Below are 23,205 nucleotides of genomic sequence, written 5' to 3' on the forward strand. Positions count from 1 at the left end.
TTTGTGTCTCCCTCTCTCTCTGCCCCTTCCCTGCTCGCACTCCGTCTCTCTCTCTGTCGAAAATAAATAAACATTAAAAAAAAAAAAAAAAGAATTATCCTAAGCAAAGTAGAAAATACAGAAGAGAAAGAGGAAGAGCTGAAATGAAGCCTATAGGGAATCCAGAGCATAAGCAGAGGAGCCTTTGGAAGCAGAGGTACTTTTTTTCTTCTAAGCAGTTTTGATGGTGAGAATATGGGGCCAGCTTATCTGATTGCTTGTATTTTCTCAGGAAAACATGTCAGGTGATCAGCTGAGGTAGTGGGTAAAAAGAAAATACTGTGAAACTCAACTTGCAGGATAGGAATAAAATTTACTAGGGAAATGTAAGTAGGACTTCTAGCCAAATTGAGTGCCCATTAGAGTTTTGTGGTCATTAATTTAAAATAGAGTCCATGAGGGGTGCCTGGGTGGCTCAGTGAGTTAAGCATCCAACTTCGGCTCAGGTCATGATCTCACGGTTTGTGAGTTTGAGCCCCACGTCCGGCTCTGTGCTGACAGCTCAGAGCCTGGAGCCTGCTTCGGATTCTGTGTGTGTCTCTCTCTCTGCCCCTCCCCCTGCCCTGCTCATGCTCTGTCTCTCCCAAAAATAAATAAGCATTAAAAAAAATTTTTTTTAATAAAATAAAATAGAGCCCATGAGCCCAGTGGTTTTCTCCAGCAACTTTTGGCTATACTAGATTAAATGAGGATAAGGCTACCCAGAAACATGGCCAACTAATCTTTGACAAAGCAGGAAGGAATATCTAGTGGAATAAAGACAGTCTCTTCAGCAAGTGGTGCTGGGAAAACTGGACAGCGACATGCAGAAGAATGAACCTAGACCACTTTCTTACACCATACACAAAAATAAATTCAAAATGGATGAAAGACCTAAGTGTAAGACAGGAAGCCATCAAAATCCTTGAGGAGAAAACAGGCAAAAACCTCTTTGATCTTGGCAGCAGCAACTTCTTACTCAACACATCTCCAGAGGAAAGGGAAACAAAAGCAAAAATGAACTATTGGAACCTCATCAAAATAAAAAGCTTCTGAACAGCAATGGAACAATCAGCAAAACTAAAAGGCAACTTACAGAATGGGAGAAGATATTTGCAAATGACATATTGGATAAAGGGTTAATATCCAAAATCTATAAAGAACTTCTCAAACTCAACACCCAAAAACCAAATAATCCAATGAAGAAATGGGTAAAAGACATGAATAGGAAAAAAAAAAAAAAAAAAAGACATGAATAGACACTTCTCCAAAGAAAACCATGAAAAAATGCTCAACATCAGTCATCATCAGGGAAATACAAATCAAAACCACAATGACATACCACCTCACACGTGTCAGAATGGCTAATGTTAACAACTCAGGCAACAACAGATGTTGGTGAGGATGCAGAGAAAGAGGATCTCTTTTGCATTGCTAGTAGAAATGTAAGCTGGTGCAGCCACTCTAGAAAACAGTATGGAGATTCCTCAAAAAATTAAAAATAGAACCACCCTATGACCCAGCAATTGCACTATAGGTATTTATCCAAGGGATACAGGTGTGCTGTTTCAAAGGGACACATGCACCCCCATGTTTATAGCAGCACTATCAACAATAGCCAAAGTATGGAAAGTGCCCAAATGTCCATCGATGGATGCATGGATAAAGAAGATGTGGGGCACCTGGGTGGTGCAGTCGGTTAAGCGTCCGACTTCAGCCAGGTCACGATCTCGCGGTCCGGGAGTTCGAGCCCCGCGTCGGGCTCTGGGCTGATGGCTCAGAGCCTGGAGCCTGTTTCCGATTCTGTGTCTCCCTCTCTCTCTGCCCCTCCCCCGTTCATGCTCTGTCTCTCTCTGTCCCAAAAATAAATAAACGTTGAAAAAAAAAATTTAAAAAAAAAAAAAAAAAAAGATGTGATACACACACACACACACACACACACACACACACAATGGAGTATTACTCAGCAATCAAAAAGAATGAAATCTTGCCATTTGCAACTACGTGGATGGAACTAGAGGGTATTATGCTAATCGAAATTAGTCAGACAAAGACAAATATCATATGACTTCACTCATATGAGGACTTTAAGACACAACAGATGAACATAAGGGAAGGGGAGCAAAAACAGTATAAAAACAGGGAGGGGGACAAAACAGAAGAGACTCATAAATATGGAGAACAAACAGAGGGTTACTGGAGGGGTTGTGGGAGGGGGAATGGGCTAAATGGGTAGGGGGCATTAGGGAATCTACTCCTGAAATCATTGTTGCACTATATGCTAACTAATTTGGATGTAAATTTAAAAAATAAAGTTTAAATAAATAAATGAGGATAAGGGTGATAGCTGGGCCCAACCAGGATTTGGGGAACTGAAAACAGAAGGAGGTTATTGGATGGTGAATAAAGTATTGTTGAGTGGATTGGAGGTCTTGATGACATCAAAGAATTATTATAGTTGAAGTATTAGTATAAGTGAATTAGAAGTTAAGGAGGTAATTATTGGAGAAACAGATCTTGGATTCAAGATTTCACAGTGCACATACTTGTAGTGAAAAAGTTTGTGTTATAATCATGGATGTTGGATCACTTCTCGGCCTTTTGGTTAAGATCAAGTGTATAATCATGGATGTTGGTAATGTGGGATGGAAGAACAGATCATCCTGGATGAGGAGACCAGGATAGAAGATGAGTAATCCACACTGATGTGAAAGTCACTGAAAATCCTGAAAGGAACAACAGTGAAAAGGAGGACAATAAATCAGAGCTAAAGTCTTTAGGGAATAAGACAGTGACCAAGAAAAGAGGTCAGCAGAAAACACTGCAACTGTATCATGAGCCTCTAGGTCAATGGAAACATTGAAGAAGGCAGGGAAGTTGGTTACACAACAACAGAGGAGGGCGCAGAAGATCCCTATGTCACTTTCTGGCCCCACTTAACAGAAGGAAGACTACAGAGGCCTTAAAAAGACCTACTGAAGGGGCGCCTGAGTGGCTCAGTCGGCTAAGCATCCGACTCGGCTCAGGTCATGATCTCACGGTTTGTGAGTTCGAGCCCCGTGTCAGGCTCTGGGCTGACAGCTCAGAGCCTGGAGCCTACTTCAGATTCTGTGTTTCCCTCTGTCTGCCCCTCCACTGATTGCACTCTGTCTCTTGCATTGTCTCAAAAACAAATTAAAAAAAAAAAGACCTACTGAACAATTCCATGTAGATATATTGTGCAAGTACACAAACACCTATAAACAAGGATAGTTACCAAAACATTATTTGTAATAATTTAAGGGAAAAAAAAAAACAAAAAAACAAGGGGCGCCTGGATGGCTCAAGTCAGTTAAGTGTTGGAATTTAGCTCAGGTGTTGATCTCACAGTTCGTGAGTTCGAGCCCGCATCAGGCTCTCTGCTGTCAGCACAGAGCCCGCTTCTGATCTTCTGTCCCCCTCTCTCTCTGCCCCTCTCCTACTCACTTGCTCTCTCTCAAAAATAATAAACATTTAAAAAAGGAAAAACAGAAACAAGCTAAATATCCATCAGTAGAGGACTTGTTACCTAAATTGTAGTACAGTGCTATGTGTTCTTAAAAAATGGTGTAACTCTTCTTGGGGTAATACAAAAACTTTCTAAGATACATTGGATAGAAAAACAAGATGCTATAATATCCCTTTTGTGTAAAAAAACATATCTAAGCATAAATGTGATTATATACATATGTGTACATAAACAAGTCTGCTTGGCTACAGGCATGCATAATATGTATGTAATATATATGCTTATGTATATAGTAAATATTTCTTGAAGAATTAACAAGAAAATGTTAATAGTGGTTACCTCTGGATGTTGAGACAGTAGTTAGATGTATACATACCTATCTTTCCCATTAGATATTGCATTAGGTATCATAATCTTGAAGTAAAAACTATGTTTTATTAATATTGGGTTTTTCACAATATTTAACACAGTGCTTTACAAATAGGTGTCCAATAGATGTTGTCAAATTTCTTATGTAGGCATTTAAAACAGTTGAAATGACAAGATTTACAGTTGGAAAATTTAAACTAAAGGATAAAATTGGTTGATGTTCCCAGAAAATTGAGATTTTTACAGTTTGCCATCAACTGTCCACAGTATTTTGCCTCCACTTGGCCTCATTCTCAGTTGTAGCCACTGTCTTGGATCATCACATTGAGAAGAGTCATTAATTTTAGTCATCTTTATGTAAGTTAAGTCTCATCAGGATAGAGCTCCTTGGTTTTGTTGTTATTAGAAAGTATCAAAGGAGATGTGGCAAGAATACAACTTTTTTGCAAAACCAGGAACGCTTGTAGAAATGTTTTAGCCCTTAGCTATTAAATTCATGGTTTACCTGTTTGGCAGTATAGCCATATCTACAAATTGAGTTTTGATCTTTCTTCTGCAGATGGGACTCCCACATAGCCTAGTTAACAGGCTCATTTTTCCTTCTCACTCCAGAATTGCTTCTTGTCCCTGATAAAAACAAGCAACTTAAACATTTGGTGAGAAAATGGAGCTATCTGGTCATGCATTCCATAGTCAATTCAAAACGGAAGTACTTTTTCACGTTTACACAAATTTAGTAGAATCTTGTTGTAGCAGTTTATTTTTGTTTCTATAAAGGCAGCAGTCCTTTAACATTGGCCTTTTTTCCAGTAAATGCTCATAAGATCTTTACTATCTGTAAGTGTATTCAAAAAATTAAATTTTAGCCATAAACACAGTGGTCCACAACGTAGATAAAATATTGCCTCTTAAAAGTTTAAGTTTTTCTGGGGCGCCTGGGTGGCTCAGTAGGTTAAGCGTCCGACTTCAGCTCAGGTCACAATCTCACGGTCCGTGAGTTCGAGCCCCGCGTCGGGTTCTGGGCTGATGGCCCAGAGCCTGGAGCCTGCTTCCGATTCTGTGTCTCCCTCTCTCTCTGCCCCTCCCCCGTTCATGCTCTGTCTCTCTCTGTCTCAAAAATAAATAAACGTTAAAACATTTAAAAAAAAAAAAAAAGTTTAAGTTTTTCTTTTTTTTTTTTTTTAATTTTTTTTTTCAACTTTTATTTATTTTTGGGACAGAGAGAGACAGAGCATGAACGGGGGAGGGGCAGAGAGAGAGGGAGACACAGAATCGGAAGCAGGCTCCAGGCTCTGGGCCATCAGCCCAGAACCCGACGCGGGGCTCGAACTCACGGACCGTGAGATTGTGACCTGAGCTGAAGTCGGACGCTTAACCTACTGAGCCACCCAGGCGCCCCAAAAGTTTAAGTTTTTCTACTCAGCTTATTCATGTATGGAAGTAATGATTTCCAGAAATACTATATGTGAGAATGTTTTGTTTATTTTTCTAATAAAATAAGGTGTAAATTGGTTGAGTTCTCAAGGTATCCTTGTATATCTATATACAGCATGAACTGACTGCTGTTTATTCTAATGTTTGTTGCCTGCATTAATTAATGCTTTTGGTTGCTATGGTGAATTACAGAGCACAGCAAGATGTGTACAAAGAATTGAACCTGTGTATTCCACTTAGCTCTAACCATCATATAAAAATGATTTGTCATGTATTTTACTGTTGGCCCCATCAGAACATCTACTTTTAAAATTCACCAGGGAAAGGAATGAAAAGGAAAAATGTCAGGGATTTTTTTTTTTTTCCGTTGATGTTCCTCCTTAAGCCAGTTTGAATAAGTAGTAGGAGGCTCAGGAAAACATTTATTAATGTTTTCATAACCACATGTGACATAGTCATCTTTGTTAAGTACACAATTAAGTCAGACTGTAAGAGTCTATCCCTGTATCTAAGTTTTGTCCTTATGTTAATATAACCTACACCCACAGGTACTGTCTGTGACATTTCTTCCCTCTCCAGTAACACGAAAATACTCTGGCACCCTGAAATTGTCAGGCTAAAGGGTGGAATTCTCAGACTCTACTCGGAGTCTGTTTGAGTTTATTCCTTCTCAGTTCTCGCCTTTCTTTTCCATAAGAGACAGATGTACTCTTGAGGTAAATAGAAGGAAGCTATAGAAAATCAACAAATATTTTCCAGGATGATCCTCATTAGTCTGCCCAGCTGCTTTTTAAATTGACTTATCAGATCAGAAGCTCAAAACAGAAGTGTTCCTGTCTGGTTCTTCTCCCTGCAAGAGAGAAACTTCCTTCCCTTCTTCTTAATGAAATAATCTGTGCAATTCATGAGTATTTACTCAAGATAAACTGCATAACAGGTCTAGAGTTGTCCCTCAATGTAAAGAGTCTCACTGTAAAAAAATACTCATTTTTTTGAGAATTGAATTTCATTTCAGCTTTGAGGATTTTATTACTTCTCCGAACAGTGTAACTGCTTTTTCCCCCATTTTCTACCTAGGCTGACCTCAGATGGTTACAACATAGACCAAACAATTGACAGAATGTCTTCTGTCTCCTTGATGGCACATTCTTCCAACACTGGATTTTTTTTCCTCCACAGAACTAATTCTTCACTTCCTTTAATGAATATTAAACCAGTAATGACTGTATTTGGGAAGCCATTATTATCTCAGCTCATTGGTACTTCTTGAATCAATATAGTGGGAAGAATTAGAAACTTATATCCTTCATAGTTTGGTGTTAAAAAGAAATTGCATATATTCATGAGGGTAATGCTATGATAAAGGTTACAGAGATTCCTGTCCATATTTAAAATTATAGCCAACTGTAGCTTATTTGATCCCCTTAAGAAATCGATTTGTCCAACTCTTGATTTCAGCTCATGTCATGATCTCACTGTTCATGAGATTGAGCCCCTCATCGGGCTCTCCGCTGACAGCATGGAGCCTGCTTGGGATTGTCTCTCCCCCTCTCTCTCTGTCCCTCCCCCATGTATGTACATGCGTGCGCGCTCTCTCTCTCTCTCTCAAAATAATAAAACAAATTAAAGAAAAAAATCTTTCCTAAAGATCTGACAACTAAACTTGAGTTTTAGCTGTTCATGTTCCCCTTCTGTAGAAGTATTAGTCCGAACTGAAACAGCCCATGTCAGTTGGAGAAAAAGAAGAGAACCTGTATTTTGCCTGAATATTCAGTCCCCAAATAATTAAAAGCTAATCATACTTGGTGAAAAAATATTACTGTCATAATCATACAGCATTTCTTAAGCAAATGACCTTTCTCCACAAGAAAAAGCTGGCCAGTAACTGGAGGCAAGGACTTGACGGAAAAAACCTTGATGGTATAGAGAATTTTAGTGATTCAGGTAATGCTTTCCTGCAAGTTTACAAAGAACCTCTTTCCCTACAGCCTAAAGCACTAGATTAATACTGGATTAATAACTTAGCCTAAAGGCTGGTATCTACTTCTTTGTGATACTAGAGGAAATAACACAAATTATAGCTTAGTGCCACTACAAATTCATTATTTCTAAACTCACTTGGGCCTTCCAGGACACTCAAACTTTTTTTAAAAATTCTTTTAACGTTTATTCATATTTTGAGAGAGAGAGAGGGGAGGGGTAGAGTGCGAGATGGAGACACAGAATCCAAATCTGTCAGCACAGAGCCAGATGGGGGGCTTGAACTCATGAACCGAGAGATCATGAGCTGAACCAAAGTCAAACGCTCAGCCAACTGAGCCAACCAAACTTTTAAAAGTGTCTTTTAAACATGAAAGATACTCAAACTTTTATGTACCCTTGATTCTCTCTCTTTGTCTTATTCTCCACATCAGTTTTGAATGTTTTCCATTCTCTACAAATCACCTAATCCACCCCAGAGCCCACCAGTGTTTCCTAGAGAAAAAAAATTGAATCTGTCAGACATTAACTCCCTCAGTGTCTAGCCCCCATTTTTATAAACTTATTTATATATCCCTACCTTTATGTCCTTCCTCCACTCTAACGGTAATACATCCTTTTTTCCTATTTGGAGCTAATCACTCTGTCAACACTCTTGTCTTAGACTCCTGTCATCTCCTGAGACCTTCCTGTGTTGATTCCCTCCTTCTCTTTCCCTCCCTCCTATATTTTCAGCTTCTCCTTGTCTAACTACTTTCCCACAGACTATGAGCATACTCGGGTTTCTCCTATTAAACAAGCAATAATTCTAAAGCCCTTGAGCCTGCGTTCTTCTCTGTCTCCTTCCTTTCACCGCCAGGCTTCTTGAATGAAATCACTGTCTTCACTTCTTCAATCCATGCAGCCTGGGTTCTTACTCCAAAATAATACACTAAGACTTTTCTTACAAATGCACATCACAGCAGCATGCACCGCAGTCTCTTTCAGTCCTCACCTTACTTACCCACTGTGCATTTGACACTGTTAACCATTCTGTTCTTCTTGAAAGTCACTTGTCCATTGGCCACTCCCTTCTGGTTCTCCTCCTACTTTTCTGATAGTTTCTCAGTTACCTTTGCTGGCTATTCATCTTGCTTAGCCTGTAGATGTTAAAGATTCCCCAAAGCTCTGTCTTTGGGTTCTTTTCTCATACTACACGACCTCCTTAGGTAGAACTCCTCACTCCTGGATGAATCAGTCGGTTAAGCGTCCAGCTCTTTGTTACAGCTCAGGTCATGATCTTACAGTTCGTGGGATCGAGCCCCATGTCTGGCTCTGCGCTGACAGCGCAGGGCTTGCTTGGGATTGTCTATCTCCCTCACTCTCTGCCCTTCCCCTCTCACACGCTCTATCCCTCTCTCTCTTTCTCTCCCTCTCTCTCAAAATAAATAAACTTTCTTCAAAAGTTAAAAGAAAAAAAAGAACTCTATTCCCATGGCTTCAGCTGCCACCTGTATTCAGGGAAATCACTAGGCCTAAATGTCCAGATAGATGTTTAGTGGACGTCTCTGTTGGGATGCTCCACAGGTATCTCCAATACATGTTTTTGTCTTATTTTCGGTAAATCAGTCTTGCTTGCTTTCTCACACCTAAACCACTATACCTAGTCACCAAAACCAGAAAACTTAAACATATAATGTCCTCTCCCTTTATCCTCATCCTCCACATTTAATCATTGACCAAATTCTGAAGAGTCCTCATTTTTTGTGTCTTCTATATCCAGTCCCTCTCTACACTCCTGGTATTTCTTTAGTTCCATTTTTCACCATGTCTTTCTAGAAGTCTTACAATAGCCTTTTGTTTCCCAGTTTTTCCTACCTGCATCCCCCAGTCCATTCTCACACAACTGCCAAAATTGTCCTTCAAAAAAGCACATTTGATCAAGGTACCTGTTAAAACCCTTCAGTGACTCCCCCATGGCCTAGAAGACTCAAGGCCTTCCATTGTCTGGCCCATGCTTACTTCTCCCTCTCTTTCTCTCACTATGTCTCTAATTTATCTGCTTCATTCCAGCCATAACAGGGGAGTTAGGATGAATCCAGTTTTTGTCCTAAGCAACTGAAAGAATAGACTGGCCGTCAACTAAGATGGGGAAAGCTATAGGTGAAACAAGCTTGGGGGAGGTTAGGAATTTGAACATTTGAGTTGAGAAATTTGTTAAACATCCAAGTAGAAGTGTCAAGTAAATAGATATTTAAGGCTGGCATTTAGGAGAGAGGTCTGTCTGGGCTGGAGACAGAGATTTGGGAGTCATCAGCAGAGAGATGTATTTAGAAACCATACAACTTGGGTGTGATCATCTAGGGATAATCAGTAGGCTCAATAGAACTTTCTACAGTGATGGAAACGTGCTCTGTGCTGTCCTGTAAGGTAGTCATTAGCCACATGTGACTGTTGAGTACTTGAAATTGTGACTAGTTCTGTTGAAGAACTAAATATTAATTGATTGATTGATTGATTTTTTAATGCTTTTATTTATTTTTGAGAGAGAGAGAGAGAGAGACTGAGCATGAGCAGGGGAGGGGCAGAGAGAGAGGGAAACACAGAATCCAAAGCAGGCTCCAGGCTCTGAGCTGTCAGCACAGATCCCAACGTGGGGTTCGAACTCACACACTGTGAGATCACGACCTGAGCTGAAGTCGGACGTTTAGCCAACTGAGCCTCCCAGGTGCCCCCGATTATTTTTTTAGAAAGAGAGAACAAGCAGGAGAGGAGTAGAGGGAGAGGGAAGAAGAGAATCTTAAGAAGGCTCCATGCTCAGCGCAGAGCCCCACACAGGGCTTGATTTCACGACTGTGAGATCATGATCTGAGCCAAAACCAAGAGTCAGATGCTTAACCAGCTGAGCCACCCAGGTGCTCCCTGACTATTTTATTTTATTTTAATTAATTTTTAAATGTTTATTTATTTTGAGAGAGCACGTGTGAGTGGGGGAGGGGCAGAGAGGGAGAGAGAGAATCCCAAGCAAGTTCCTTGCTGTCAGTGCAGAGCCCAATATGGAACTCGATCTCACAAACCATGAGATCGTGACCTGAGCCAAAATCAAAGAGTCAGACACTTAACCCACAGATCCACCCAGGCACCCTTATTTTATTTTAATTAATTTAAATAGCCATATGTGGCTAGTGGTAACTACACTGGGCAAAGTAGATCTGGAGAGTAAGTGTAGATGAAGAAGAAAGGAGGACTAGTGACTGGGCTCTGGGCATTCCACCATTAAGAGGTCAAGGAGATGAGGTGAAGCCATCGAGGAACACTGAAAAATAGCAACTAATGAAGTAAGAAGAAAACCAAGAATGTGATGCCCTGGAAACCAAGTGAAGAGAGTATATTGAGAAGGAACAAGTGATCAACTTAGTCAACTTAGAAGGACTGGGCAGCCTGGGTGGCTCAGTCGGTTAAGTGTCCAACTCTTGATTTCAGCTCAGGTCGATCCCAGGTCGTGGGATCAAGCTCCATGTCAGGCTTTGCACTAAGTGTGGAGCCTGCTTGAGATTCTCTTTCTTTTTCTTTCTCTCTCTCCCTCTGACCCTTTCCCCTGCTCACACACACTCTCTAAAATAAAAAAAAAAATAAAAAAATAAAGGATCAAAAGCCTTGATAATACACGGTACTTGAAAGGTTGTGGAGAAATAGACACTTTCCTGAGTTGCTGGCGGAATGACATCTGTGGAGCAGCTTGGTGACATCTACCAAAGTTTAAAATGCACACTAGGGGCGCCTGGGTGGCACAGTCGGTTAAGCGTCCGACTTCAGCCAGGTCACGATCTCGCAGTCCGTGAGTTCGAGCCCCGCGTCGGGCTCTGGCCTGATGGCTCAGAGCCTGGAGCCTGTTTCCGATTCTGTGTCTCCCTCTCTCTCTGCCCCTCCCCCATTCATGCTCTGTCTCTCTCTGTCCCAAAAATAAATAAACGTTGAAAAAAAAAAAAATTAAAATGCACACTAAAGGGCGCCTGGGTGGCTCAATTGACAAAGCGTCTGACTCTTTGATTTGGGCTCGGGTCATGATCTCATGGTTTGTGGGACTGAGCCCCACATCGGGCTCTGCACTGACAGCACGGAGCCTGCTTGGGATTCTCTCTCTTCTCCCTCTCTGCCCCTCCCCTGCTCATGCTCGCTCTCTCTCCAAATAAATGAATAAGCTTTAAAAAATAATAACAGGGGTGCCTGGGTGGCGCAGTCGGTTAAGCGTCCGACTTCAGCCAGGTCACGATCTCGCGGTCCGGGAGTTCGAGCCCCGCGTCAGGCTCTGGGCTGATGGCTCAGAGCCTGGAGCCTGTTTCCGATTCTGTGTCTCCCTCTCTCTGCCCCTCCCCCGTTCATGCTCTGTCTCTCTCTGTCCCAAAAATAAACAAACGTTGAAAAAAAAAATAATAAAAAATAATAATAAATAAATAAATAAATAAATAAATAATAATAACAAAATAAAATGCACACTAGATCCAAGATAAGGGCAAGGAGCAGAACAGTGCACATAAAATGCTTTTATTTATGTGTGTGTGCTATAAATATATATACATATATATGTAGTGTGTGTATATATGTATGTGAATATGTATATGTGTGTATATTTGCATATATACCATAGATAATATCTATGAAAGAACACAGAAGATTCAAGTAGTAGTGTTTGCCTCTACACAAATTGAAGTGTGAGAGCACTGTGGCAGGGAGGAAACTCACTTTTTTTATAGTATTCCTTTTTGTGTTTTATACCATATGCAAACATTAATCTAGGTTAAAATAGCATATTTTAAAATAACAAAAACGATTATAGAATATATAATAGCAAGTAACTCCTAAAGCGTTGTAGTGCTAAGTACATCGTTTCAGGTAAGTAGACTTAAATGAAGTTTATTTTGTCTTAAAAAGTAAATTTAGTATTTAAAGGCATGATTTTAAGTTCCAAGTTCACACAGAAATGTCATGATTGACTCTCTACCTAATTAGTTGCAAAACAACTACCTTTTCATCATCTGGAGCCTCTTAGTGGGTATCTCTGCAATTCAGATTCTCAGAACATTTTTAATTATGGTCATAATATCTGATTCTGTGTCCATGAAGTGCCATAAGAATAAATACTCTCTCAGCTAATTCCTTCATGGTGTTTTAGAAAGAGATGAACAGTGGGGCGCCTGGGTGGCTCAGTCGGTTAAGCGGCCGACTTCAGCTCAGGTCACGATCTCACGGTTCGTGAGTTTGAGCCCCACGTCGGGCTCTGGGCTGATGGCTCAGAGCCTGGAGCCTGCTTCCGATTCTGTGTCTCCCTCTCTCTCTGCCCCTCCCCCGTTCATGCTCTGTCTCTCTCTGTCTCAAAAATAAATAAACATTAAAAAAAATTAAAAAAAAAAAAGAAAAAAAAGAAAGAGATGAACAGAAAGGAAATGCAGGTCCTCTTTTTCATGATTTATACATAAGCACATATGATTAAAGATGTTTCTGTTTAATTTTGTGCTATAACCTCCAAATGGATGCTTCTGCTTGATGTAGTTTTAAATAATGTGCAGTTAAGTCATTTAATAAAATTACTTGCCTACTAAAATTAAGTAATTGTATCTTCTTTTGATGGCATGAGAAAAAACAAGGCAAACTTTAACAGTTTTGGAATGATATGGTCTCCTTCTTGTGAGTATCTACAGAAGGGACCAATAGGAGGTCCTTACTTTTTTCCCCCCTCCCCACCGAGGTCCACTTACTTTGTTATAAGCCATTCTGATAAAGGTTGGAACACATAAAACTGCACTGTGCTACCCACACAGTGGATAAGTGAGGCAAGTGACTGAGTTGATGTGTCAGTATCTCCAGTATCAAAACCAGACACAAGAGTTTTTCATTTGTTTTCAGGGTTGTTTTTTTTTTTTTTTTCTTGGTTTTTCAAAGGATTCAAGAACAAAGATTTTACAAAGAGGTAGATTTCCTAGAAGTGTCATTATTTATGTGTCCCAATCTCTTTTTACACTCAAAATACTAAATGTTTCTAGTTTCCATCTTATGGGAACATCCTAATATACCAGTACTTTCCAAAATACTTTAAGGTCCTTGGACAGAGGCCATTGTAATGACACTGTACTAAGTATTTGATAAAGGGCTTATATACAAAAGGAGTTGTGTAGTACAAGCATAAATTACTGCTATATTGATATCATGTCACAGTGAAGTACTCTGAAGCCTCTTGAATATAAAAGAATATTTCTACATTTGGTTCTAGCAAACACTATTGTGCTATTCTGAAATCCACAGCACAGAAATTATAAGACATCCGCTCATAAACAGAAAGCAAATCACTATTCAGCATTTCCTGCTCTGTTTCCTGCCAATTTCAGATAATTAAAACTTTTTTTAAGCCTTTTATTCTATTCTGCTTTAATTCTGCTTCTTCCACCAAAAATGAAAGATTTAGAAATTAAAACTGTGCATATCATAGTGACAACAAATCTTTGCCTTTTTCCCCTCTTATCCTATGATACTGACTTTTCTTCATTATTGCAGACCTCAGGATATCGTTGTGTTTATAATTGGAGGAGCCACCTATGAAGAGGCTCTAACAGTTTATAACCTGAACCGTACCACTCCTGGAGTGAGGATTGTCCTGGGAGGAACCACAGTGCATAACACAAAAAGGTAAGGGAGAACATTCCATCCTACAACTCTGTTCCCCTTCCTAGAGAATAAAGCTTAAATTCCTTTTATGTAGGAAAGGTAAGGTCAATGTTGAGTAAACTGCTCTAGACCAAAATGCAACAGTTCATAGAGCAATTTAGCAATTTAGACTTGGTGTGAAATGAAGGATCTATACTCCCATTAGGTTCATAAATCACTTAATTAGTTCAAGGGACCTAGAGTATAAGGACTAGCCTGTACTGTTAACACTTTATATTTCTTATGTTCAAAAAAGGAGAAATCTAATAGCCACAGACTGGCACTTTTGAAAATACTAAAGCATAATCATATTGAATTCCATGAGTTTTTCTATTTTGTTTATTAATTACATTTATTCAATAAGTAGTAAGAAGAATACAAAGATAAATAAGATACAGATCCTACTTCAAGGAAGTCATTGTCTGTTAGGAAAGATAGAACATGAAAAAAATAACAAAGTAAGTGCCTGGAGAGACAGACTAAAGAGCCATGGCTTCTCAGTGTGACTAAGAAAAATTAGCAAATATTTCATGGAGAAGATAGTGCATAAGCTGAGCCATGGGTAGAAAACGGACACGAAGAGGAAGAATACATTCTAGGCAGAGTTAACCACATGAACAAGTTACAGAAGCTGTAGGCAACATGCATAGGAAAAGAAGAGCAAATAGTCAACCAGCTGGAATGTGCACAATAAGTGAAAACGTTGACTGAATGCTATAATTGTGAAAGGCCTTGAATTCCAGGCTGAGAATGAAAATGAAGAATCATTGAAAGTATTTAAGCAATAGAAATTACAAGAGAGTCACAGTATTTTAGGAAGATTAATTTGGAAACTAAGGGTAGGAGAGGCACTTGGGTGGCTCAGTCAAGTAAGTATCCGACTCTTGATTTTGGCTCAGGTCATGATCTCACAGGTTTTGAAATCAAGCCCTACCTTGGGCTCATGCTAACAGGGCAGAGCCTACTTGGAATTGTCTCTACTGTCTCTCTGCCCCTCGTCCCTCTCGTGTACGCTCTCTCACTCTCTCTCTTAAATAAATAAACTTTAAAAAACAAAAAACTAAGAGTAGGAAAGATAGGAGGAGATGGAGAACCGTGGTACAATAGTTGAATTTAATGATGGGGCGCTGAGAGATCTATCCATGCTGAGCCAGGAACACATGGATACATCAGGAGTCATTTAGAGGTGTTTGTGTTCTTTTTTGTTTGTATTGCTGTTTGGCCTTTTAACATAACTTTTCCCCTTTATCATGGAAGTAATATGTATTTATTCTAAAATTCTTTTCATTCAGAAAATATAAAGAGAAAAAAAAGCTTCCATACTCTAACCATTGTTACACTTTGATCTTTCCAGCACGTTTTTTTTCTGAACTAAGTTTATTTATTCTAAGAGAAAGAGAGAGAGAGAGAGAGAGAGAGAGAGAGAGAGAGAGAGAGAGAAAGCATGAGTGGGGGAAGGGCAGGCAGAGGGAAAGAATCCCAATGCAGGGCTTAAACTCACGAGATCATAACCTGAGCTGAAACCAAGAGTCGGATGCTTAACCAACTGAGCCACCCTGGTGAGACCTTTTTTTTTCTGAGCCTGATTTATGTGAGTGTATCAGCAGAAAGGGATATCTTATACATTCTGTTTTATGACCTGAATTTTGTAGTCTATGATGTATACATCTTTTAGTGTTAAGTATATAATCATTCATTCATTAAACAAATATTAATTGAAAGATAAGATTACCAGAGTTTGAATCCTGACTTTCCCTCTTACTGTTTAGGCAAATTACTTAACTGCTTTGTCAGTTTTCCAGAGCTTACTGGCCATTTATATAGCTCTTTTTGAATTGCTAGTTCATATTGTTGTTGTTTTTTTTAAGTTTATTTATTTATTGAGAGAGAGAGAGCACATACAAGTGTGCACACACAGGTGTGGGGGGTGGGGGGAGGCAGAGAGAGTAGGAGAGAGAATCCCAAACTGGCTTCTCGATATCAGTGCGGAGTCCAACGTGGGGCTCAAACTCATGAACTGTGTGATCATGACCTAAGCTGAAACCAGGAGTCAGATGCTTAACTGACTGAGCCACCCAGGCACTTTTTTTTTTTTTTTTTTTTTTAGTTTATTTACTTGCCCAGTTCATATTCTTTGCCCATTTTACAATTTGGTTATTTTTTGCCAATGATTTTTATTAATTATATCTGTATAATTAAGGATATTGACCATTTGTTACATATTTTAGCAAATCTTTTTTCTTGTTTGATGATCCGTTTTATAGTATTCACAGTATTTTGTATAAAAGTTTTTATTATATTTTATTTTTACTTTTATGTAGTCAAAACTACCAGTGATTTCTGCCTTTGGTGCCGTTCTTAGTTCTTTCCCAGCCAAAATTATGTAAATGCTAACCTCTATTTTTTCCATTTTTAGGACTTGCATTTAAAGTTATAGCTTTATAATCCATCAAAATTTTATTTTGTAGTAAATTGTGCGGTAGTTTCCTTTTATAATTTATAGAAATATATACTTGCATACTTCATTACATACAGAGAAGTGTATGAATGATAAGCAGACAGCTCAATGAAATATGACAAAGTGAATACAACTATGTCACTACTACCCAAACCAAGTCGTAGAATGTTACCAGCATCTCCAGAAGTCTCCCTTATGCCTCACGTCCCCTCCTTGTCACAACTCTCACAAAATAATCACTATTTGACTTCTATCACCACAGATTAGTTTTACCTGCCCTTAAAAGATATTTGTTGAATGAATGAAGAAACAGGTTAAAAGTAATCTATTTCTGCCTTTCTCACAAATAATACAAGGATCTTGGAATGATCAGAAGGATCTCTGATTAGCTTCCTCCCAACTGACAAGCTATCATAGTTAGCATTTTGGTTCCATCTTGTTTTTATAATTATGATTAATTTGGTTAATCATCATTATTTTTCAGTTGTCATTATGTATTTGCTTCCCCTGCCCCCCAACACTGGCTTTTTCACTCTGCTCCTTCTTTCTAATCCAATTTTCTTCTTATTAAAAACATCCTTGGGGCACCTGGGTGGCTCAGTCGGTTAAGCATCCGACTCTGGCTCAGGTCATGATCTCACTGCTCTTGGGTTTGAGCCCCACATCAGACTCTGTGCTGACAGCTCAGAGCCTGGAGCCTGCTTCAGAGTCTGTCTCCCCTGCTTATGCTCTCTCTCTCTCTCTCTCTCTCTCTCTCTCTCAAATATAAAATTAAAAACATTTTTAAAAATCCTTTAGTAGTTCTTTTAGCTACTAGTCAATTTGATTTTTTTTATAAAAATATCTTAGTTTATTAAGTTTAGAAATCCAGGTTGATAATTTACTCTCAGCACTTAAAAGTCAGAAGAAATGGAATATTATTTTTAATTGTTGCTGTTAAGTCTCCTTTCAATATAATTATTTTTTTGGGTTGTAGGCAATATATTCTCTGATTCTTTTAAGATTGTCTTTGATGTTCTTGTTTCAGTATTATGTATCTAAATGTGAATTTATATTTATAGTAGTTGGCATGAAAACTCATGTTTGGCAAAATCATTGGAAAATTTCTAGTCATTATTTCTTTTAACATTGCTGCTTTTCTGTTTCCTCTGTTCCATCCTTCTGGAACTCCTATGAGATATGTTTTGTCTCTTAACCTTTCATTTATATTATCAATTCCTATCTCTCTGTGCTGCAGATCTGTGTAATTTTTCAGATCAGTATTCCATTTCAATAATTCTCTCTTCATCTGTGTCTAATCTGTGTTTATTTTAATTTGTCCATTCAGGTTTTAACTTCAAAGGTTATATTTTTATGTCTATAAGTTCTTTTTGCTTCTTTTTCAAATTTTCTTGATATTTTGTTAATTTCTTCTTCCCTCATGTTTTCAAATTCCTCATTTTTCTTTAATCACATTAATTCTATAACCTAAAATACTTTCTAGTTCCTGAGCAAATAATCTTTTATGTAAAAATAAGAAAGTGGGGCATTTTTGCAAAAGCTTTAGATTAGAGTCTTCCAACTAGCCAGATTTGGTATTTCCTCGTCTGACCTAACAGTATGCTAAGCAGTACACTGAATTATGTTTGAGCTAATAGCCTCAGCAATAGAAGGTTCATTAAAATCTTGAACAGGATTGTTTGCTGGCCCTAACCAATGAAACTTTTTAAGAAGGAGGGAGTTACTATGGTAACTACCAACCTGGAAAAAAAATTAATTAATGTTTGCAATACAAAAATGATCCAAAATCAGGTTTTTATCATTTATAAAATGATAAAATCATCAATCAGGTTTTTATCATATATATTTCATAAATATATAACCTCTAGTTAATAGATCGTGAAATTTATCATTATCAGTAAAAAGAGGGGCGCCTGGGTGGCGCAGTCGGTTAAGCGTCCGACTTCAGCCAGGTCACCATCTCGCGGTCCGTGAGTTCGAGCCCCACGTCGGGCTCTGGGCTGATGGCTCAGAGCCTGGAGCCTGTTTCCGATTCTGTGTCTCCCTCTCTCTCTGCCCCTCCCCCATTCATGCTCTGTCTCTCTCTGTCCCAAAAATAAATAAAAAACGTTGAAAAAAAATTAAAAAAAAAAAAAAAAAAGATAGTGGAATTTGTATATCAGAGATCAATTATCATAAAGGCCTAAATAATCAAAGGCAACTTAGCTTCATCTTTTAGTGGAAAGGCTCCATTTTCATGATGAACGTGGGCTACCTTGGGTATTGCTAAGCATGTTGCATAAGTCCACATCTCTTAATATATTTTGAAATCTTGGACTCTCAGTAAGTGGAAAGGTTAATATTTTTTAAAATCAGTTTCATAACTGGATATAGTAGGGCTGCTGTGAGCTGGCAATAAAACCTTCATTTGGGGGAGAGTAAGTTTAATAATTTGTTTCTGTAAATTGTTGGGGTTTAATTTTTATGAAGGGGTGTATTATGCAATTCCCTATGTAATATGGGGGTTATTTCTTAAGGAAGAGTCCAAAGAAATAAGTGACACACAGCATTGACCCCAAGAGTTCAACGGCACAGAAGTACTATTTTAAGAGATTGTAGTGATCAGGAAATAGTATACTTTTAGATGTGAGTGATGAATGCCCTCCTTTTATACTTGGAATCATGTAAAATGTGGTATGGGCTACCCCACAAGGCTATGGATTAATAGGTGTCTCAATAAACAGGAAAGAAATCATGTCTCATAGCTGGGAGTGTGATGTGCTGCTAGAGGAACTACCATCCCTCTAGAGTGGGAAATGTGTATTGCAGGATATTTCTGGGATACAGGTCACTTGATTTCCCTGATCTCTTAAGTAAAACCTTAGATCAGTAGAGGTTTATTCTGTAGTCAGATACCACCACTTACTAGTTTATGATTTGGGCCAAGATACTTAATGTAATGGTAAGTAGGTCAAAAATGATCTCCTGCATCCTAGAAAATTACATGTAACCTTATCTCTCATGTAGCAATTTTAATAATCTTCATCCTGGGATACCTTCTATTTCTAAAAGACATCAATATTTTTTTAAACTTTTTTTTAACATTTATTGCTGAGAGACAGAGAGAGACAGAGCACAAGCAGGGAAGGGGCAGATAGAGAGGGAGACACAGAATCTGAAGCAGGCTCCAGCTCTGAGCTGTCAGTACAGAGCCTGATGTGGGGCTTGAACCCACAAACCATGAGATCATGACCTGAGCTGAAGTCAGATGCTTAACTGACTGAGCCACCCAGGCACCCCAAGACATCAAGACTTTAAATGGAGATATACATTAGTTGAATCTGAAATTCAACTTGCCATTCAAAGTTATAATTTACGGGTGCCTCCGTGGCTCAGTCAGTTAAGCGTACAACCCTTGGTTTTGACCCAGGTTATAATCTCACAGTTCATGAGTTCAAGCCCCGCATTGGGCTCTGTGCTGACACTGCAGAGTCTGCTTGGGATTCTCTCTCTCTCCCTCTCCCTCTGCCTCTCTCTCTCTCAAAATAAATAAATAAACTCTGAAACACAAAAGTTTTTTTTTTTTTAATTTTTTTTTTATTTTTTTTTTAACGTTTTTTATTTATTTTGGGGACAGAGAGAGACAGAGCATGAACGGGGGAGGGGCAGAGACAGAGGGAGACACAGAATCGGAAACAGGCTCCGAGCCATCAGCCCAGAGCCTGACGCGGGGCTCGAACTCACGGACCGTGAGATCGTGACCTGGCTGAAGTCGGACGCTTAACCGACTGCGCCACCCAGGCGCCCCTGAAACACAAAAGTTTTTTAAAAAAGTTATAATTTAAGTTGCACTTTCTCAAGTACCTTTTTTTTTAATGGAGGTATAATTGATATATAACATTATATTAGCTTCAAGTATACAGCATGTACATTACAAAATGATCACCACAGTAAGTCTAGTTAACATCCATCAGCATATATAGTTACAAAAAATGTTTTTTCTTGTGATGGGAAACATTTAAGGTTTACTCTCTTCGCAACTTTCAAATATACAATGTAGTATTATTAACTAGAGTTTCCAGGTTTTACATTATATCCCCCTGATTTACTTATTTTATAAAATGAGTTTTGCACCTTTCAACTCCCTTCACCCATCTCACCCACCCCTCCACCCACTGCCTCTGGCAACTACCAATCTTTTCTCTGTATCTGTGAGCTTGGTTTTGTTTTATTTTGTTTTGCTTTGTTTAGAGTCTACATATAAGTGAGATCATACAACATTTGTCTTTCTCTGTCTGGTTTATTTCACTTAGCATAATGCCCTCAAGATCCAGCTATATTTTCACAAATGGCAAGTTTCCTTTTTTTTTTTATGGCTATTATTTCATTGTATAGATATGCACCACATTCTCTTTATCCATCCGTCTATGGATGGACCCTTAGGTTGTTTTCTTATCTTGGCTATTGAAAATAATTCTGCAGGGTGCCTAGATGGCTCAGTTGGTTAAGCATCTGACTCTTGATTTGGGCTCAGGTCATGATCTCATGGTTCATGAGATCGAGCCCCAAGCCCGGTTCTGTGCTGACAGCATGGACCCTGCTTGGAATTCTCTCTTTCCCTCTCTGTCTCTGCCTGCACACATGCTCTCTCTCTCAAAATAAATCAATATTTTTTTTAAAAAGAAAGTAATTCTCCAACGAACATGGGGGTGTGTATATCTTTTTGAGCTAGTGTTTTTGTTTTCTTTATATAAATACCCAGAAGTGGAATTGCTGGATCATATGGTAGTTCTAGTTTGAATTTTTTGAGGAACCTCCATATTCTATTCCATAGAGACTACAACAGTTTACATTCCCTCAACAGTACATAAGAATTCCCTTTTCTCCACATCCTTGCCAACACTGGTTATTTTTTGCCTTTTTGATAATAGCCATTCTAACAGGTGTGAGGTAATGGCTCATCCTGGTTTTGATTTGCATTTCCCTGATGACTACTGATGTTGAACATCTTTTCATGTACCTGTTGGCCTTCAGTATGACTTCTTTGGAAATATGTTTATTCAAATCCTCTGCCCATTTTTTAATCAAATTATTTTTTTTAATGTTTATTTAGTTTTGAGAGAGAGAATGAATGAGTGGGATAGGGGCAGAGAGAGAGGGAGGCACAGAATCCAAAGCAGGCTCAAGGCTCTTGGCTGTCAGCACAGAACACAACATGGGCTTGAACCCATGAACCATGGATCATGACCTGAGCTGCAGTCAGATTGCTTAACCAATCTGAGTCACCCAGGCACCCCTAATTGAATTGTTTGTTTGTTTTTTTCATTGAGTTATATGAGTTCTTTATGAATTTTGGATATTAACCCCTTATTGGATGTATGATTTGCAAATATTTTCTCAATTCAGTAGGTTTTTCATTTTGTTGATGACTTCCTTTGCTGTATAGAAGCTTTTTTAGTTTGATGCAATCTCACTTGTTTATTTTTTTTTTCTTGCCTTTGCTTTTGGTATCAAATCCAAAAAATTATCATCAAGACCAATGTCAGGGAGCTTACTGCTTATGTTTTCTTATAGGAGTTTTATGGTTTCAGATCTTTTTTTTAATTTTTTTATTTTATTTTTTTTTTAGATAGAGTGCACATGCCTGTGTGCATGTGGGCAGGGGAGGAGCAGAAGGAGAGGAGAGAGAATCTTAAGCAGGCTCCACACCCAGGACAGAGCCAAATGCAGGGCTCCATCTCATGACTGAGGCCATGAGATCATGACCTGAGCCAAAGTTAAGAGTCGGACACTGGGGCACCTGGGTGGTTCAGTAGGTTAAGTGTCCGACTTTGGCTCAAGTCATGATCTCACAGTTCGTGAGTTCAAGCCCCACATTGAGCTCTGTGCTGACAGTTCAGAGCCTAGAGCCTGTTTCGGATTCTGTGTCTCCCTCTCTCTCTGCCCCTCCCCTGCTCCTGCTCTGTCTTTCTCTGTCTCTCAAAAAATAAATAAATGTTAAAAAAAAAAAAAAAGGGTCGGACACTTAACCAACTGAGCCATCCTGGTGCCCCATGGCTTTAGATCTTATATTCATGTCTTTAATCCATTTTGAGTTTATTTTTGTGTGTGGTATAAGATAGTGGTCTAGTTTCATCCTTTTGCATGTGGCTGTCCAGTTTTCCCAACAGCATTTACTGAAGAGACTATCCTTTCCCCGTTGTATATTCTTGCCTCCTTTGCCATAAATTAATTGGCCATATATGCAAGAGTTTATTTCTGGACTCTCTGGTCTGTTCCATTGATCCATTTGTGTTACTACCATACTATTTTGATTACTATAGCCTTGTAATACATTTTGAAATCGGGGAGCACATTGTCTCCAGCTCTTTTCTTTCCTAAGATTGCTTTGGTTATTCAAGGTCTTTTGTGGTTACAAATTTTTTTATTCTATTTCTATGAAAGATGTCATCGGAGTTTTGATGGGGATTGCATTAAATCTGTAGATTGCTTTGGGTAGTGTAGATATTTTAACGATATTAATTCTTTTAATCCATTAGTATGGAATATCTTTCCGTTTATTTATGTCTTCATTTTCTCTCATCAATGTCTTATAGTTTTCAATGTACAGGTCTTTTCACCTCCTTCCTTAAATTTATCCCTAGGTATTTTATTCTTTTTGATATAACTGTAAATGGGAGTTTTTTTAAATTTCTCTTTCTGATAGTTCATTATTAGTGAATAGATATGCAATAGATTTCTTTTTATTGATTTTGTAACCTACAACTTCACTGAATTATTCTAATATTTTTTTGGTAGAGTC

At 38.7% G+C, this 23,205-nt stretch overlaps 1 protein-coding gene across 3 annotated transcripts in view; it reads left to right on the forward strand.

Moving 5' to 3' along the window:
* Positions 1-23,205, forward strand: part of VPS45 (vacuolar protein sorting 45 homolog) — a 67,364-nt gene that overhangs the window by 27,181 nt on the left and 16,978 nt on the right. For all 3 annotated transcript variants that reach the window (XM_030324953.1, XM_030324954.2, XM_030324955.1), the window contains exon 14: positions 13,817-13,948. In XM_030324953.1, the coding sequence (XP_030180813.1) occupies positions 13,817-13,948 (132 nt within the window). The remainder of the gene's footprint in view (positions 1-13,816; positions 13,949-23,205) is intronic.

The sequence above is a fragment of the Lynx canadensis genome, chromosome C1, assembly GCF_007474595.2.
Source record: "Lynx canadensis isolate LIC74 chromosome C1, mLynCan4.pri.v2, whole genome shotgun sequence".
Classification (NCBI taxonomy): Eukaryota; Metazoa; Chordata; class Mammalia; order Carnivora; family Felidae; genus Lynx; species Lynx canadensis.